This window comes from Triticum aestivum, chromosome 2D (assembly GCF_018294505.1).
Source record: "Triticum aestivum cultivar Chinese Spring chromosome 2D, IWGSC CS RefSeq v2.1, whole genome shotgun sequence".
Taxonomy (NCBI): domain Eukaryota; kingdom Viridiplantae; phylum Streptophyta; class Magnoliopsida; order Poales; family Poaceae; genus Triticum; species Triticum aestivum.
In genome coordinates this window covers 378,690,268-378,707,095 of record NC_057799.1, presented here as the reverse complement: position 1 = coordinate 378,707,095, position 16,828 = coordinate 378,690,268, and the positions used below count along the sequence as shown (strand labels likewise).

At 45.0% G+C, this 16,828-nt stretch overlaps 1 protein-coding gene across 1 annotated transcript; it reads right to left on the bottom strand.

The window, feature by feature from the left end:
• Positions 1-640: 640 nt before the first annotated feature.
• On the bottom strand, positions 641-7,342 carry LOC123053248 (OVARIAN TUMOR DOMAIN-containing deubiquitinating enzyme 6). Its single transcript, XM_044476701.1, has 9 exons — positions 7,111-7,342; positions 6,029-7,027; positions 5,195-5,356; positions 3,056-3,133; positions 1,862-1,940; positions 1,628-1,773; positions 1,430-1,498; positions 1,154-1,316; positions 641-1,065 (listed from the first exon to the last, which is right to left on the bottom strand). The coding sequence occupies exons 2-9, from the start codon at positions 6,710-6,712 to the stop codon at positions 815-817; spliced, it is 1,632 nt and encodes a 543-aa protein (XP_044332636.1). The 5' UTR covers positions 6,713-7,027; positions 7,111-7,342; the 3' UTR covers positions 641-814.
• Between the last annotated feature and the right edge of the window lie 9,486 nt (positions 7,343-16,828).

The window sequence follows — 16,828 nt, the reverse complement described above, 5'->3', positions numbered from 1 at the left end:
GGGGTGCGGCCGAAGGGAGGGAGGGGGCGGATAGAAAAAGGCCCGCCCTGTGCCACCGACGGACGGGCCAGGGGAGGACACGTGCAGACGACCCGCGTGTCCGGGTGGTGTCCGTTTCACCCCAGAAGCGGCGCAAACTTGGACCGCGGATGGGTCAAAAGCGGACACAAAACGGACAAAAGTCCGTTTGCTCCCGCGTGCTAGGCCGTCCGGTTGTACGTTTTACCCCAAACGGACGGGGCCGGACAAGATAGGGTCGCGCGGTAGAGTTGGCCTTAGAAGTCATACATCTGAGTTTTGCGCTTGCGTAACCTTCGATCTGGCCCTGGTTTGTTCGAATCCATGTCATTGCTCTACCACAGAGTCCGTCCTAATGTGTTCTCTTATCCTACAATCTCATAATCATGTGAAATCTAGTTGCCCAAAGCACGCCTCATTCTGTCAAACGTTGATGTCTAAGGCATGGCTCGTTCTTGCAAGTGCACTGAGAGACATGTTGCACAGCTTAACAGAACTAGGCAGGCGTAATCACAAGGGAGCACCACAATGGTGCGCACGGCGTACCACTAAAACAGATCCAAAGTACGTACTACAAGAGATCAAAAGTACGTACTACAATAGACACCATTCAAACACCAGATTGCATAGGAAGTCTCTTGAGAGTACCTTTTATTCATTATTTGTTATATATTCCCCAGCGAGGCAGCACAACATCGACGTCTTCTTAACTCACAGAGGCTATCGTTATTTTGTACTCCTGAAAGTTACGCCTGATAACTTCGATCCTCAGTCGCCTCTAGAAAAGGTGCACACATCACTCAGCAGCCTTCCCTTTCCGGCGGTTGCTGCCGCCTGGGGAGGCTCCGGTGCCTCCCATCTCCACCAGGTAGCAGATCATCGAGTCCATGTCCTCACCGAATATACTGTAGGCTTCCATCACTTGCATGTAGCTAAAGCCCATTGCTAGGAGCAACTGCATGCTGCGAGTCAGCACGGTGTCTGGGAGTACGAAACAATTCTCAGTGCCTCTATCCGCAGCTGCCGCCGAACCAGACGATCCACTAACTACAGAGACGAAAGCATCCCAGTTTCAGGCAAACAACCAATCAATTGAACACTAAATTTCCTCAGACGACGAGAGAAGTATGCTTACTTGCGGCGGAGGAAGATGGCTCTGCCCCTGACCTTGATGACTCTCTGAAGTTAACTTGCTGCTGGTTCAGATACTCTGCCCGAGAGGCCTCCATCACCATCCGCTCTATTTCCTTCTCAGTTAACTCCAGATCAGAGTAGAGTCGCCCTTCAGCCAAAAGTGCCTAAAATTGCACCAACACAAGCATCAAGCCCATGCTATTTGATGATTTGACCTGTTTACTTACAAACATGCTTTGATGGAAAGTAAGAACACAGAAAGAAATAGACAACTCACGTTCTCAATCTGCTGATCTTGCTGAGCTTTTATTGCAGCCTTCACTTGGTCTCTGTCAACACTGTTGGTCTATACACACAAGGAAGTGGAAGTTTATTTAACACAAACAGTTCACAAAACCATCCATTAAAAAATGGTTAATAAGGAAATAATAACCACCAAGAATCATGCCCGACAAGGAAGTTTCCGAAGGCTTACCCCTCTAAGGGAGCTAAATCCAAGGCCTGCCCCAACTGTCAGCCGACGAGGATCAACAACTGAATTATAATGGTTACCGTGATGGTAACTTAACCTAACCGGAGGAACATCTGTGTTATAACTTCCCTGAAAAATGTTAATAGGCTCTGCAACAAGAGCAAACCGGTATGAGACTGAGAGTGGGAGAGCTGAGGTTACAAAGAAGCAGGGTTAAAATGATAGACCAAATTTTACCTGTACTGTATGAATATATGTGAATTGGACGATTGTACATCTCAGCAAATGCCTGGATCTCAATGTTATTGCCATATACCTAGAAAATCAGGTAACCAATTAACATAAAATCCATTGCAATTATAAAGAAGCTAAAGTGCTAACTTTTTCCTTGTATCACATGACTCCTTTTTTGTATTATTTGAAGGCAGCTGCTGACTATGGGTGTGTTTGGTTTGAGCCCCAGCCAAAATTTTGGCAGGACAGAAAATTTGGTAAATCACTGTTATTTGGATTATAGCAATTGCACCTGCCAATTTTTTGGAGCCACCTAAGTTCGCAAATACTTTGACAACTTCTATTAATTATTGCTTAGTCCGATACCAATTCAATTTTTATGATGAGCCAACAGAAATGGAAACTGAGACTAGTATGAGCTGCTATTAGACATGGCTAAGTAGGATTAGTTGCGCAGCTGCATGAACGGAACTAAACATGCGCTATTCAAACGGTCGCTAGATGAAACGTGACGCGCTTGCTTCCGTCAGCGTGTACTCATCCCGTTAATCTGTCACACTAATTGCTCTAATATTATGGTACAGAAGGAGGCCCCACATACGTAGAGTAGGTGAGCTGGGCTGCCAACTTTTGGGCGGGAGTTTTGCACGCCATCGGTGCGCCCATGCGTTGGCAAAAATTTTGGCATCCGTCCAAAAAGGGAAGCCCGGTGCACGTAGCTCCCGCTTCGCAGGGTCCAGGGAAGGGTCCGTCCAAGCAACAGCCAAATCTTATGGGCAAGCCAAAAAATTGGTATGCCTCGTATAGGTTGTAAACCAAAAATACCCTATATACATTGAAGCAGTACTGCTGTACTAAAAAAAACTCGTGTGTGCAGTAGAACAGGTCAAGAAGTAGGGAGAAGTGCATGCCTCATTGCCTCCCATATGAAAGCACATATACTACCAAATACAGAATAAATAGCACATTTTAAATAAGTCTCTGCAGGAGTACAAGATCTAGACAGGTGGAAAATGCTTGTGCGGGGGAACATGAATGACGTATAAAATCAAACAGGAGTCGATAAAATAATTAAATCAATTGGAAAAGGCATTCTAATCTTTCAAGTCATCTTGTACAAATGAGGGACAAACAAATATGTGAGTAATGATATGCCTACCTATTTTAAGCAAGCATACCAGGCATGTAAAACCCTACCTTGTCTTTTCTTTTCCTTTTACAATATGGTGTAAAGCCTTCCGTCATGAACTGAGAAAAATGATCCCGCTCCCTTTCCTGGAGTGAAAAAACAAAAACACAATGAGCACTTCAATTGCCTTGCTACTGAGTATTAACTACGCCAGTCCAAAATAGGTAAGAAATTTGGAAGTTTGCATCAGTTTGCAAATAGATGTAATTTTGGGCTTCTGGGTGAACATTTTTATAAAATGCCCTTATTAATGACCTACATAAATGGGTATAAAGTCCATGGGGTTAACTATGCCGATAACTCAAAAGTTAAAAAAGTACTAAACCCGCTTGTTTTACATGCATGAAGCTAATAAAATGACAAGTACGTTAAACCAGATGAAGTAATCTAAGAAGCACGGATACGGGGACGGAAACACGGGGATACGCATACGGGGATACGAGATACGGCATTTTCCAAAAACAGCCATTCGGGGATACGGCGGGGTATATAAGTATTTTAGAAAAATAAATATGAAAGTATTTAGAAAAATAAATATGAATAAAGATTTAATGAGAATTTTTTAGTACTGGATATATATTGTCTCCTTTCTATTCATGAAAGACTGAGAGCAGTCAACTTAGAGCCCATGTAGCTCTCCGTCGACTTAGAGCCCATGTAAGGCCCAATTCCAGAAAACCCTAGACTAGTAGCGTTCCAGCTGCTCCAGCCGCCAGTGAAGAAACGACAGCGCCGCCAAACCGGCAGCTTCCATCACCCATCTTCTCCCTGCCCAAATCTTCTTCCTCGCTGGCCACCACACTCCCCATCTTTCTTCCTGCCGGAGCTTCTTCCTTGTTGGCGGACACCTTACCATCTTCCTCTACCAAGATCTCCTTCCTTGCTAGCAGCCATCAAGGTTACCTGGTCGACCATGGTTGCTATCGGGAGGAGAACTGGGCAGCAGCATGGTCACTGGAGGCTGGCTGCCGAGTCCCCACCGTGTCCACGCCATATCTAGGCCGTATCCCGATTTTTTTACTTTTTTTTTTAATTCGGAAAAGATGGGATACTGCGGGATACGCGTATCCAGCCGTATCCGGGCGTATCCCCGTGTCACCCCGTATCAGGACGGCAAATTGGCAGTTCTGGCCGTATCGGTGCTTCTTAGGAAGTAATAACAGTTTTATTCCATGTATTATGCTATGTCCCAAGCACAAAGAAGCCACGTAGTTTGCGCATGCTTTCACCTGCTTACACTGAATTACCAAATAATACCATACTGTAGAGCATTTTGCTAGGAAAGCTAACTGTGGAAGTGGTGGCCACATGGGCAGCAGCGTAACTAAAAAATTCTGCTGTAAACCACAGGGCACATTGCTAAATAAAGGTGAGTGGGTAAATGATGAAAAAACTGCAAACAATCTAAAATAATATATAATCAGATACATTCCTGCAGGCAGAAAAGAAAATTGTCAAATCAGCAATATGCCATACATTGATATTCAATCGCACAGTTGATTCACATTGAAATTGGCAGAATTTTGCGTTATTATGGCACATAATATCAGTATTTGATGATATTCTTTCAAAAAGAGTAAAGTAGCAACAAGTTTTGACGGGAATGGCTGCAAGTGTTTTTAACAAGGTGCTGCCTGAGTTACAGGGTGCTGCCTCTGAAGCTATCTTGCTTAATAGACGGCTCACTATCACCAATCAGCCAGGCAGCAACCTATACCAGTCATCAACTAGAAGACTGGAACTAGGTTAAGTTAAACTACATACTATCCAGCAAATATCATTTACGTCTAGGTAGCATCTACGTTTTTGGTAAGCTTAGAACTTTTTGTTCTTCTAGATTTTGCCGGTTTACCCTTGTAACTTTCATGCCTTCTTGGTGTTCTCCTTATACAAACAACACACATTTTAGCACGTGTTCAAGAAAAAAATACATCTAGATTATTGTAAACCTAGCAAAGTGGGATGAACAAGGAGACAAGGAAATAATATGCTAAAATAATGAATAGCCAAAGCTTGTGAATTGAGTTAATGAAATAAAAGGGTAGGGATAAGTGCTATTACTCTACTCACTGGCAATAAATGATTGTCTTGAAAACACAAACTCAACTCTGGAAAAATTACTACTCAGATGAAAATATGCAACCTACCATATAGTCAACACACATCTGCCTAGCCATATCATAAGTTTCTGGATCACCATAAACTTGATCAGCAACTGCTCTGAACAGGCAATTCCCATCTGCTGCCATCTTTCTTATTTCAAACCCTTTCACTCGCCTTAGGTCATGTTCGAACATATGCTCCCTTTCCTGAGGGAAATAAAATACATCAGGACCAGTACAAAATTATACTTACTCACCCTGTACGTAGAAATCAGACGCTAGCAAATATAATCAAGAGACAATGACATTTTATGGACCAGGATTAGAAAGGCATATCTACATACTAATCAGAATAAGCAATCAAAGCAATCATCTATTATTATACTCTTAACTAAAAACAGCTCCGCACAAGTGCACCATTCAGTGTACGTAGCAAAACAGCCACTAACAAATTTAAGCAAGAGACATTGACCAGGATTATATAGGCATATCTACTTACTAGTCATAATAAGCAATTAAAGCAATTAATCATACTCCTAACTAAAAACAGCTCCATGAAAGTGCACCATTCAATGTGCGTAGAAAAGTAGCCACTAGCAAATATAAGCAAGAGACATTGAGATTTCATAGACCAGGATTATTTAGGCATATCTACTTACTAATCATAATAAGCAATTAAAGGAATCATCTATTATTCATACTCCTAACTAAACCCAGCCCCACAAAAGTGCACCATTCAGTTGCAAGGAATCCAAAACATCTACGCCATTATCTTCATATGATCAATGTTGATGTAGTACATAAACTAACTATACTAACTATATGCTTAAGATCCAAAATTAAAGTCCACGCATAACAGAACCAGACAAGAGATCATACCGAATCATCATAGCTAGAGGTGTAACAGGCACCTTGCTCATCTGCACTATTGTACCCTTCACAATCAGCAAGTGACCTAGGGGAAGAAGGGCGAGAACCCGAAGCAGATGTCCAAGCTGCCACTGGTGGCCAAGCAGCTGGCCTTCTTGAAGATCCAATCCGCACACCATTTGAGCTTCCAGATCCCATTCTCCTCAACCCATTATTACCAGATGATGATGGTTTTGGTGGTGGAGCCGGAGGAGGCGGTGGGTGTGATGCTGCTCCAGTTATCTGCGATGGCACAGTGCCTGACTGCACAGGATTCGCCTGCTCAAACTGATCCGGAAGCTGGAGTCCTGACAGCTCCATCAAGAAAGGGGGATCGGTCACATTGGAGTCATCCTTGGGAGGTTTCTCTCTCTCAGATCCCTCTTCCACATGACTTGAGCTCTCAGACACAGTTTCAACCAGCCTTGAAGGATCATTGCTACTACTTTCGCCACCCTCAAGTAGATGCTCAGTTGTATCACCTGAAGCCAAGAGCTCCAGTGGCTGCGGCTGCACCGTAAGCTCCTCCTCCCGGGCAGCAGCTGCTGGCTGGTTCTGCTGCTGCTGCTGTTGCTGCTGCAGTGCCTGTGAGCCTGAGCGAGCCGAGTTGGACGAGGAGCCACCGGGCCCACGCTGCACGAAGATCCTCGTCATTCCCCAGTTTCTTCAGCGAAGGCTCCACGTCTCAACACCAGCAACCCTCTGGAATTAGAGGGATATAGGGGCGCCCTTGTCCCGTGTACGGACCTTGGGAGCGGTGAACCTGAGGCCTCCGCCGCCGCTGCCAACGAAGCTGCTCCTCTCGTCGTCGCCGGCGGCCAATCTGAGCATTAGACTGCCAATTCTCATCAGAACCAGGGCGACGCCGCTGACCTCGAGGCCTCAGATCACAAAACCCTAGCTCCCCCGAGATCGAGACGCGCAGGCTATCCCCGGACGGCAGGGGCGGCGCACCACCCTCCCAAAACCCTGAATAGCCCGCCAATTCGATCAATCTCGATGAGACAACAACCAAATTTCCTAGGGTTCCGTTGGGGGATCGAGCGGGTTACCTCGTCGGGGAATCCGGTGGACGAGGCGACGGAGACGGCTCCGGGCTGAGGAGGGTAGACCGCGCTAGGGTTTACGGGACGAAGATTCGCGCCGTCGCGTGATTCTGTCGCTGGCGCTTTGGGGATTCAGTTTTGGGTGGAGAGAGAAAGAGTAGCAGTAGGTGAGGCTGGGAAGAAGACGATGGAGAGGAAAGAGGGAGACGAGGGGCGAGAGCGTGCCAACATTTTATAAGTGGAGAAGGGAGATGGCCATCCGAGGATGACATGTGGGACCCAATAGCAGCGTCTGTGAAGAATGGACGGTAGCCGCTACGCCCTTGGTTTTGTGCTGCCACGAATCCAATTGCCCAGTTTGTGGCTTTGTATTTGCGTAGATAGATGGGACCGAGGCCCGATTCGACCACGATTTCTTTCTTTTTCTTCTTCTCATTTCCTTTTGTGGAATTTCTTCTCAAAGTTATTCTTTAGTCTGATAATAAGCAGGTGAGCTCGACTCATAACTCAGGGGGTTTTCTCAGCAATTTTTCATTACTGCATATTGCATGCAAGTGTCTTTGACGATGTTTCCTATGAGTTATGCCCTAGCTAAGCAAATGATGCAGCATATGAGATAGCTAGATGTTTTTTTAGTTTACTCACATATTTGTATGTGGGTCAATGAACCCCCTAGTTTTCTCATGCAGTCGCTTATAAACGACATACCGATCTTTGATAAGGAACAAAAAAAATGAGGCTTGTTAGCAAAAAAAAGGTTTTACCTTATTGTTATATCCACATATCACGCCATTCTTTATATATAGAAAAACTCTCCGCCTCCTCTCCACTCCCGCTAAGTCGCTCCAAGTTATCTCATTTATTCGTCTATGTACGTGTCAATTTATCCCATTTATCAAGCTAATTCGAAATATTCGCAAAAACACAAGAAGCTAATTAAAGAAATAAAATCGCCAAATGTGCACAACAAATAAACCAACTGATCTACCGCAGCCCCTTGATGGTGTCGTTGAGTCTACCCACCTACCAACTTGTGTTATCTTCCATCTACGAGCTTCGGTGGATGTGCGGTTCCACCCCGACTTTCCTCTTGTGCCCTTGTTATACGTGCACGGTGTTGCCTAGCTAGCACTGGCATCGCAGTATGTGCCCTTTAACTCAATATCCCTTCTATCGTTGTGCCCCTACCTTCCCGCCCTACAATGGCATGCAGATGCACGTCGTGTGCGCTCCACGCCACTATCAACTATACCGGGCACTACCGATGTTCCCAGGTGACAATTGCCGTCACATGTGGACGCAAAAACAAAAGCGGCACCAACACCAAGGGCCTGGCTAGAGCATGTACCGCAGTTGCACTACAACTCACAAAGGGAAAGAAGCGGAGGGAGAGGAGCTGGGCGAGCGGCCAACAACGCAGACATGAAATATGAGAGAGCTTGAGAGAATGCAAGAGGTGAGAGGCTGAAACATGGAGGATGTAAAGAGGGAGGAAGAGGGCAAACTTATTATTCTCTCATTCCAAAACGAGGAGCGCAGCCGCCACCCTACACCGTCACTGAATCACTCCTCCTCTGTCACCTCCTCCTGCCACACCTTCCTCCCCTCGCCACTACATGAGGCGCCCTCCGGCAAAGTCCGGATGGCTCCAAGGAAGGCGGCGGCGGCGCCCTTCTCCGGCTGCTCGGGCGCGACCCATGGATCCGAGGCGACGGCCCCTTGGTGAGGCTTCCCCATTCGGTGGCGCAGCGGGGCTGGCGGGATGTGGAGGTCAGCTTGGGCGGCCGATGGATCACTGACGGGTTCGGGCCGTGGCAGCGATGCCCCGGCGACAGACGGCGCCGTTTTGTCTGTTGCCTACTGTCCCATCTAGGTGCGCTCCAATCTTGTTGGACTTGGCCGTGCTGGCTAGCTAGCCAGTCACCGCTTTGTGGGTGGAGCGGGGGTGGGTGAAAGTGCAACTATCCCTAGGTGGTTTTGGTAATTCCTAACAACATATAGCTTATTGAACTAATACTCTTTCAAGATGATCATTTCAGAAAGTTCAATGATTGGCATGGCATAGACTAGAGATGTGGACCCCTCAAAATGCGAAGGACACATATTGGCTCAAGCTCAAGACTCTACATTTTCATTTTAGTGGTCCAAGATCACATTGAGTCCATAGGAAAAGCCAATACTATTAAAAGGGGATGAGGTGTTGCTTAATGGCTAGCTTGCTCAAAATGCTTAGTGATATGCTCCAAAATCCCTCAACCACTTTCTCATATCCACATATGTCCCAAACCAAAAGTCAAACTCGGCCCCACCGATTTGATCTATCCGGTGCCACCGAGTTCATTTGACATAGCCATAGCCAGAAACCCTAATCAGTTCGGTCTCACCGATAGGGATCTCGGTCTCACCGAGATGGGATTGGAAACTCTCTGTTTCCCTTCGTAACGTTTTGGTCTAACCGAGATGAGTGATCGCTCCCACCGAGTTCGCAACGCAAACTCTCTTTTCCCTTTTCGTAACGTTTCGGTCTCACCGAAATGAGCGATCGGTCCCATCGAGTTTGCCTGACCAACTCTCTGTTTGCCTATTACAGAAATCGGTCTCACCGAGTTTATGTGATCGGTCTCACCGAGATTACGTTATGCCCTAACCCTAATGAAATCGGTCCCACCGAGTTGACATGTCGGTCCCATCGAAAATCCTAACATTCACATTTTGAACTAAATCGGTCTGACCGAGTTTGAGCATTCGGTCTCACCGAGTTTGATAAATTGTGTGTAACGGTTAGATTTTGTGTGGAGGCTATATATACCCCTCCACCCTTCCTCATTCGTGGAGAGAGCCATCAGAACGTGCCTACACTTCTACCGTTCATTTTCTGAGAGAGAACCACCTACTCATGTGTTGAGACCAAGATATACCAATCCAACCACAAGAATCCTGATCTCTAGCCTTCCCCAAGTTGCTTTCCACTCAAATCATCTTTCCACCAAATCCAAATCTGTGAGAGAGAGTTGAGTGTTGGGAAGACTACCATTTGAAGCACAAGAGCAAGGAGTTCATCATCAACACACCATCTATTACCTTTTGGAGAGTGGTGTCTCCTAGATTGGTTAGGTGTCACTTGGGTACCTCCGTCAAGATTGTGGAGTTGAACCAAGGAGTCTGTACGGGCAAGGAGATCGCCTACTTCATGAAGATCTACCCTAGTGAGGCAAGTCCTTCGTGGGTGATGGCCATGGTGGCATAGACAAGGTTGCTTCTTCGTGGACCCTTCATGGGTGGAGCCCTCCGCGCAGTCGTTACCCTTCGTGGGTTGAAGTCTCCATCAATGTGGATGTATGATAGCACCACCTATCGGAACCATGCCAAAAATCTTCGTGTCTACATTCCGTTTGCTCCCTCCAAACTCCTCTCCTTTACCTTCATATGCAATGATTTACATTCCGCTGCTATATTTGCATGTGTAGGTTGATTGCTTGACTTATGCTAAGTTGCTAAAATCTGCCAAGACTTAAAATTGGGAAAAGGCTAGATTTTTATTTGGTCAAGTAGTCTAATCACCCCCCCTCTAGACATACTTTCGATCCTACAAGTGGTATCAGAGCTTGGTCTCCATTTGCCTTGATTTCCATAGCTTTGGTGATCATAGCCTTGGTTTCACAACCTAGGAGAGTATGGCGTCTAGCGAGGGAAATTACCACCGTAGAGGTACTTACTTTGATGGTACTAATTTTGCTAGTTGGAAGCATAAGATGAAAATGCATATTCTTGGACATAACCCCGCCGTTTGGGCTGTTGTCTGTATTGGCTTGCAAGGTGAATTCTTCGATGGGAGAGAACCAAACCGTGAAGCTACCGCGGAAGAGTCGAAGATGCTGCAATACAATGCTCAAGCTTGCGATATCCTCTTCAACAGATTGTGCCCCGAAGAATTCAACAAAATCAGCCGTCTTGAGAATGCAAAGGAAATTTTGGATACTTTGATTGATATGCACGAAGGTACCGATTCCATCAAGGAATCCAAATTGGATGTGGTTTAAAGTCAGCTTGACAAGTTCAAAATGAAGGATGGTGAAGGTGTCACAAATGAGGTTGCCGGCTTAGGAAGTGAAGAGATGACCGACAAATTCATCATGAAGAAGATCCTAAGAACCTTGGATGGAAAATATGATCCCATGTGCACACTGATCCAAATATGCCCAACTACAAAGATCTCAAGCCAACCGAAGTCATTGGTAGAATTCTTGCTCATGAGATGTCACTCAAGGATAAAGAAGAGCTTCACAACAAGTCAAGTGGTGCATACAAAGCCGCATGTGATGCTCCTACATCATCAAGTGAGAAACAAGCCTTCAATGAGGAATTGAGTCTAATAGTGAAGAATTTCAAGAAGTTCTACAAGAGTAGAAGCAAGGAAAGAAGTTCCAAGTCAAGGTCCTACAATGACAAAAGATCTTCTAGTCGTGAGCGTAATTGCTACAATTGTGGAAGACTCGGACACTACTCCAATGAGTGTACGACTCCCTACAAAAGAAGAGAAGACTCACCTAAAAGGAGAAGTAGAAGAGAAGAATCACCTCCAAGAGAGAGAAGGAGTAGAGATGATCGTTATGAACAAAGAACCTCTCTTAGAAGCAAGGATTTGGAAAGGAAGGACAAGTCATCAAGGAGCTACACAAAACGAAGACATCAAGCTCACGTTGGTGAATGGGTATCCGACTCCGACCATCACTCCGAGAGAAGTTATCACTCTGACTCTGAATATACTCAAGATGAAGGTGCTGCCGGTCTAGCACTTGTGTCAACCAACTCCTATGACATATTTGACTCACCAAATGAAGGAATTGGTAGCTCATGAAACTACCTTGGAAGATCATCAAGAGATTTTAAAGACTCATGAGAAGCTACGCTCACTACAAAAAAATACACTTCCGTGATGATACGTGTTTGTCACAGTAGGTCACGTTTTCTGTCATGCATGTACATCCATGACAAATTTATGACAGAATCAAGATAGTCATACATGTGCTGTCGTAGAAGTGTTCCATGACATTACCAAAATTAGCATCACGGAAGTGTCCACTTCCATGACGATAAATCACGCGTCACAGAAGTGCTTTCTTCAAGGGTAACCGACACATGGCATCCACCGTAACGGAACGCCGTTAAGCTATCGGGTCCGGTTTTGGATCCGATAACCCGTTAACAGCCGGGACCAATGGGAAATTTCCACGTGTAAAATTCTGATTGGCCGGAGGGAACACCTGTCAGCTCGCCAGTGGGCCAGATGTCGCCCGTCCATTGGAGGAAACATGCCTATGATACGTCGACACGTGGCTGGGCCCAACAGAGGCCCATATAGGTTAAAAAGGCCGGGCCAGTCAAAGGCCCATAGTACTTACTCAGGTACTAGTGGGCCAGCCCAATAACGGCCTGCTTAATAAAGGCCCATTTACGGCCCGAAGCCAGATCTGGCCCGTTAATTGTTCGTCGAATATTTGGGCCCATTTACGGCCCGAAGCCAGATCTGGCCCGTTAATTGTTCGCCGAATATTTGGGCCCAATTACAGCCCAGTGACTTTTGGCCTGTTAGAGGCCCAATGTAGACATGGGCCCATTTCAGCCCTGTGTGACTTTTGGCCTGGGAATGGCCCGTGCTGCCCATGGGCCATATATGGTCCGACTGGACATCGGGCCCACTAACGGCCCGTGATAAAGGTGGCAACAGTTAAGCCCAACGTGACTTTGGGCCTGTTAAAGGCATGTCACATAATTCGGCCCGTTGATGTGTGTAATAAGCTTTCGGCCTCTTAAAGGCCCATGATATCAGTGGGCCAAATAAGGCCCGAGATATGTTTCGGCCTGGTAACTGCCCGTGATATAACCGGGCCCAAAAAGGCCCGGTCTACATTTCAGCCTGCTGAAGGCCCGTCGACGACTAGTGAAAATTGAAGCCCAACATGCATTTCGGCCTGCTAAAGGCCCATGGTTTCATCTGGGCCGTAACAGGCCAGTACAATATTCAGCATGTTAATGGCCCAACGCTACCTGGGCCAAACTAAGCGTTGGGTCCACAAAAGGCCCAACTAAAATATAGGCCGGTGTAAGTTGTGGGCCTCACTCAAAGTGTGAAGGCCCCAATCATTCGGGCCCAAGAAAGATGCAGGCCGGCCCAATTGTGGCCCACTAAACACCAGGCCCGTTAGAGGCGAATGTTTCGGCCCGGTCGACTACATCTGATTTTTTACAGATAGCGAATGATGGCAGTAACTAGTAGGAATTAAGAACAAACCTACTCTATACAATAAAGAAAATACGGCATAGTAACTAAGAATAAACCTACACTATACAATAAAGGATTTATGGTATATTACATCCACTGGGCATCGAAGTTTGCCACCAGTGATCATAAAGCGCAACGAAGAAGCAGATTACAAAAATTGGGCACCATTGCAGCGTAACAAAATAATACTGAACCGAGACCACTTCCAAGACAGTTCAAGAAAGGTTAGCCTTGCACGGGAATTGCTGCGCAAGCTGCTGAGCAAGGCTGTGAGACCGGCCTAGCATGTCGGTCATAGCTTCCAGGTGTAGCTGTTTAGCGATGAGGTTCTCATTGGTGTTCTTCTCAATCTTTCTTAGAGATAGGACTTGAAGTCGAAGTTGAGTTGCAGAATGCCTTTCTGCTAGAACTTGGGACTGAAGAAGTCGAACTGATTCAGACAACGAATTCTGTGAGCTTGTCTGACTGCTAGTCTCAAGTAACTTGAACACTGCATCAAGACAAGACTTTGGGGTTGTCTCGCTATCTTCAAGATGTTTTGCCTTATTTGCTGCAATATATGTTGGGTTTGTCTCACAGCCTTCAGCAGACTTGTGCATGCCATCACGCATATCACCCTGAAACAAAGCAGAGAGATGACAGGTTTTGCACGTGTATAAACAAAGATGATAACTGTGCTGTCAATTCCATCCAATTTCAAATTAGAAAATAAAGAGTAAGTTCAAAATATCAATAGCATAATTTGGCATTGTTCATAATGCAGGGAGCTTCACCACACTACTGGATTACCATGTCAACATAACAAGCATAGATGAAGGGCAAAGAAAATCATTGTATCTATTTTGGTTAATGTGCATGGCATGTTGTTCATATCATCAGCCACATCAGTAAGATAAAACAGGAGATGACAAGGTGCAAACATGGGCTGCTTCACCACACACTGGATTATAGATCCACAAAAACAAACATACATATAGGGAGTATTGAGTAATGTGCATGGTATGGATAAGGAATTTGGTTTTACAAGTAAAACTTAGAACTTACGGTTCTTGCGAACATGCATTTTGGTAGAAACAGCAAACTAAACAGCAGTAAACGATAGGGAGTATGAGCAAATTAAACAGCAGTTGAGGATAAAGGCTTTAGAAGGACTGACTTACATTAACAGTTAACACCGACTTTATAATGCCCTTCTCCATGTCAAGGGAAGGATAACTCAAGAATTTCAGCACAAAATCTTCTTCATAAGCATTGCCTGTACTCTACATTTTGTAGAGAGTAATTATAGATATGATAATACTGGAAGGGATAGAAGATAATGAAGATAAGATGCAGATTGCTGCTACATAATCAACTACCAATCCGTGGAAGTACAAGCGTTACAGGACAAAATGTACTGACAAGAGCAATGGGCTACACTTCTGCACTGGCATTGTCTGTGTATTCTATTTTTTCGTAAGATTAAATATAGATCTGATATTTTTAGTAAATGGTGGGCGAGGGAGATAAGATGCAGAATGCTACACAATGAACCAATCCCTCTTCGCATAATACAAGAGTGTTTTGAACACTGGTGTACTGTACAAAATGTTCTTATATTATGGGACGGAGGGAGTAGCTGTTAATGTAAGTACAGTGATAGACGGCGTTCAGTCCTTACAAGAGGACTGCAGAGCTAAACCTCTTCAAAAGCATTGGGTTGATTATAAATTTATGTAAGAGTCCATACGGATCTTATAATGTCCACCAAATGGACGATAACAAGGCTAACATGTGTAGTGATGCTACATAATCAAACAGCTATGAAAGTAAGTATGGTCATACAGGGCAAGAGGTACTCACAAGAGCAATGCAGTGTGTAGTATAGTTGCGAGATTCTGTGGTCCCTTGAGAATGAATGTTCTTCTGCTATCAGTTTTCGTACAAGTGAGACGTTAAGGCAAATGCAGAAATGTAGTTCAAATTGTGACGTGATATCATAGACAGCACCTTACGCTGCAGCCGAGACCAATGTGTAACAAGATTATTCCAATCACCGTCGGATAAATGTAGCACCGGAGACTTTACAGAAATTTCGTTTAGAGGCTTGCCATCGAAGTGCGCTTGCCTCAGGTACGAACGATACTTCATCAACGAGTGCTTGAAAAGCGCAACCAACCCTTGCTTGTCTTCACAATCCAGTTTGGTCCTCGCCTATTTAAAAGAATGAAATCTTGTGTCTTTTGTCAGCAGAAACATATGCAGTAATGACCATGAATAACATTAGTACATTACTTACGCGTAAGTTGCGGAGGAAGACTGGAAATTGTTCTGTGTCTGCGGTATAATATTTCCATGAAGGAAAGATGCGCACAAAGTTCCTGACAACAATATAAGCTTTGTCTTCTAAACTGGGAAGAAATGAAACAGGGGTCCTATTTGCTGCAATTGGGGCTCTCTCTGGTTCGAAAAGGGATTTGGCAACTGGATTTGGTGTACTCTTTGCTGGAATGGGGGTTTTGCGTCGTAGAGCTGGTGCTATGTCAACTGGCATAATCATAATGTTTGCTGCAGTTGGGGTCTGCTGAGTTGGGGCATCAGAAATGACCAGTGTAGTAGGGCTAGAGTCTGCTAGAGTTAGGGTGTTTTGTGGGTCAGGTGATATTGCAACTACACCTAATGGGCTATTTGATTTATCAGGTGCCACTACCTTTTCCAAATACTTTGCTTGTGCTCCTCCATGATCAGCAATCGCCCTCTTCCTTTTGAACGTCTGATACGCAAGAACAGCATTTGAATGGATAAATATGGTATGATGACAGATGGAATATGTACTGAAAATGGATAGGCAGGGCGTATTCACATACACGATGTGTAAACTAAGCTAATGGCAGTTCAACAAAGTAGAAGCAATGCAAAGCATCAGTTGCAAGATATGTGCGACCAATATAACCTTGGAAAGTTAGAGCAAGCACCTTGATGGGTGAATAAGATAGGGCATCTTCCTCTGACTCCTCCACTAGGGAGCTACATTGACTTAGGTCTCCCTCTAGCTCAGAATCACTGTTAGGATCATATTCTGAGCATGAATCTGTAGGTGGAGAGCATTTGCATTGCATTGCATCCAGACTTGATTTCAGTCCCTTAATGTCAAGTTTGACAGCCATGGCATTGTTCTGCTTTATTCTTTTCATGCGCGCAAGCTCATAATCATCATGATGCTGTTCAGAATCTGAGATTCATGAAAACATAAAAAGTAGTCAGATTATCTATGGAATGCATTGCGGATTCAACTCGAAGAGTGTCTCCCTATAAACCCCTGCATATGCAAAGTTCACCCCCACCCCCAACCGTGCTGACCAGACCACACACAAAAATACAAACCCCTTATGTCTCTATAACAGGAAGACACACATTTCAAAACTGAAGTAGGAACATTAGAATCATATGAAATTCGTATTT

Coding starts and splice junctions, on each gene's coding strand:
- LOC123053248 (XM_044476701.1), bottom strand. CDS start 6,712: ATGACGAGGATCTTCGTGCAGCGTGGGCCCGGTGGCTCCTCGTCCAAC. Junction 3,134..5,194: donor AGATGTGTGTTGACTATATG/GTAGGTTGCATA, acceptor TTTTCACTCCAG/GAAAGGGAGCGGGATCATTT. Junction 1,317..1,429: donor AAGATCAGCAGATTGAGAAC/GTGAGTTGTCTA, acceptor GTGCAATTTTAG/GCACTTTTGGCTGAAGGGCG.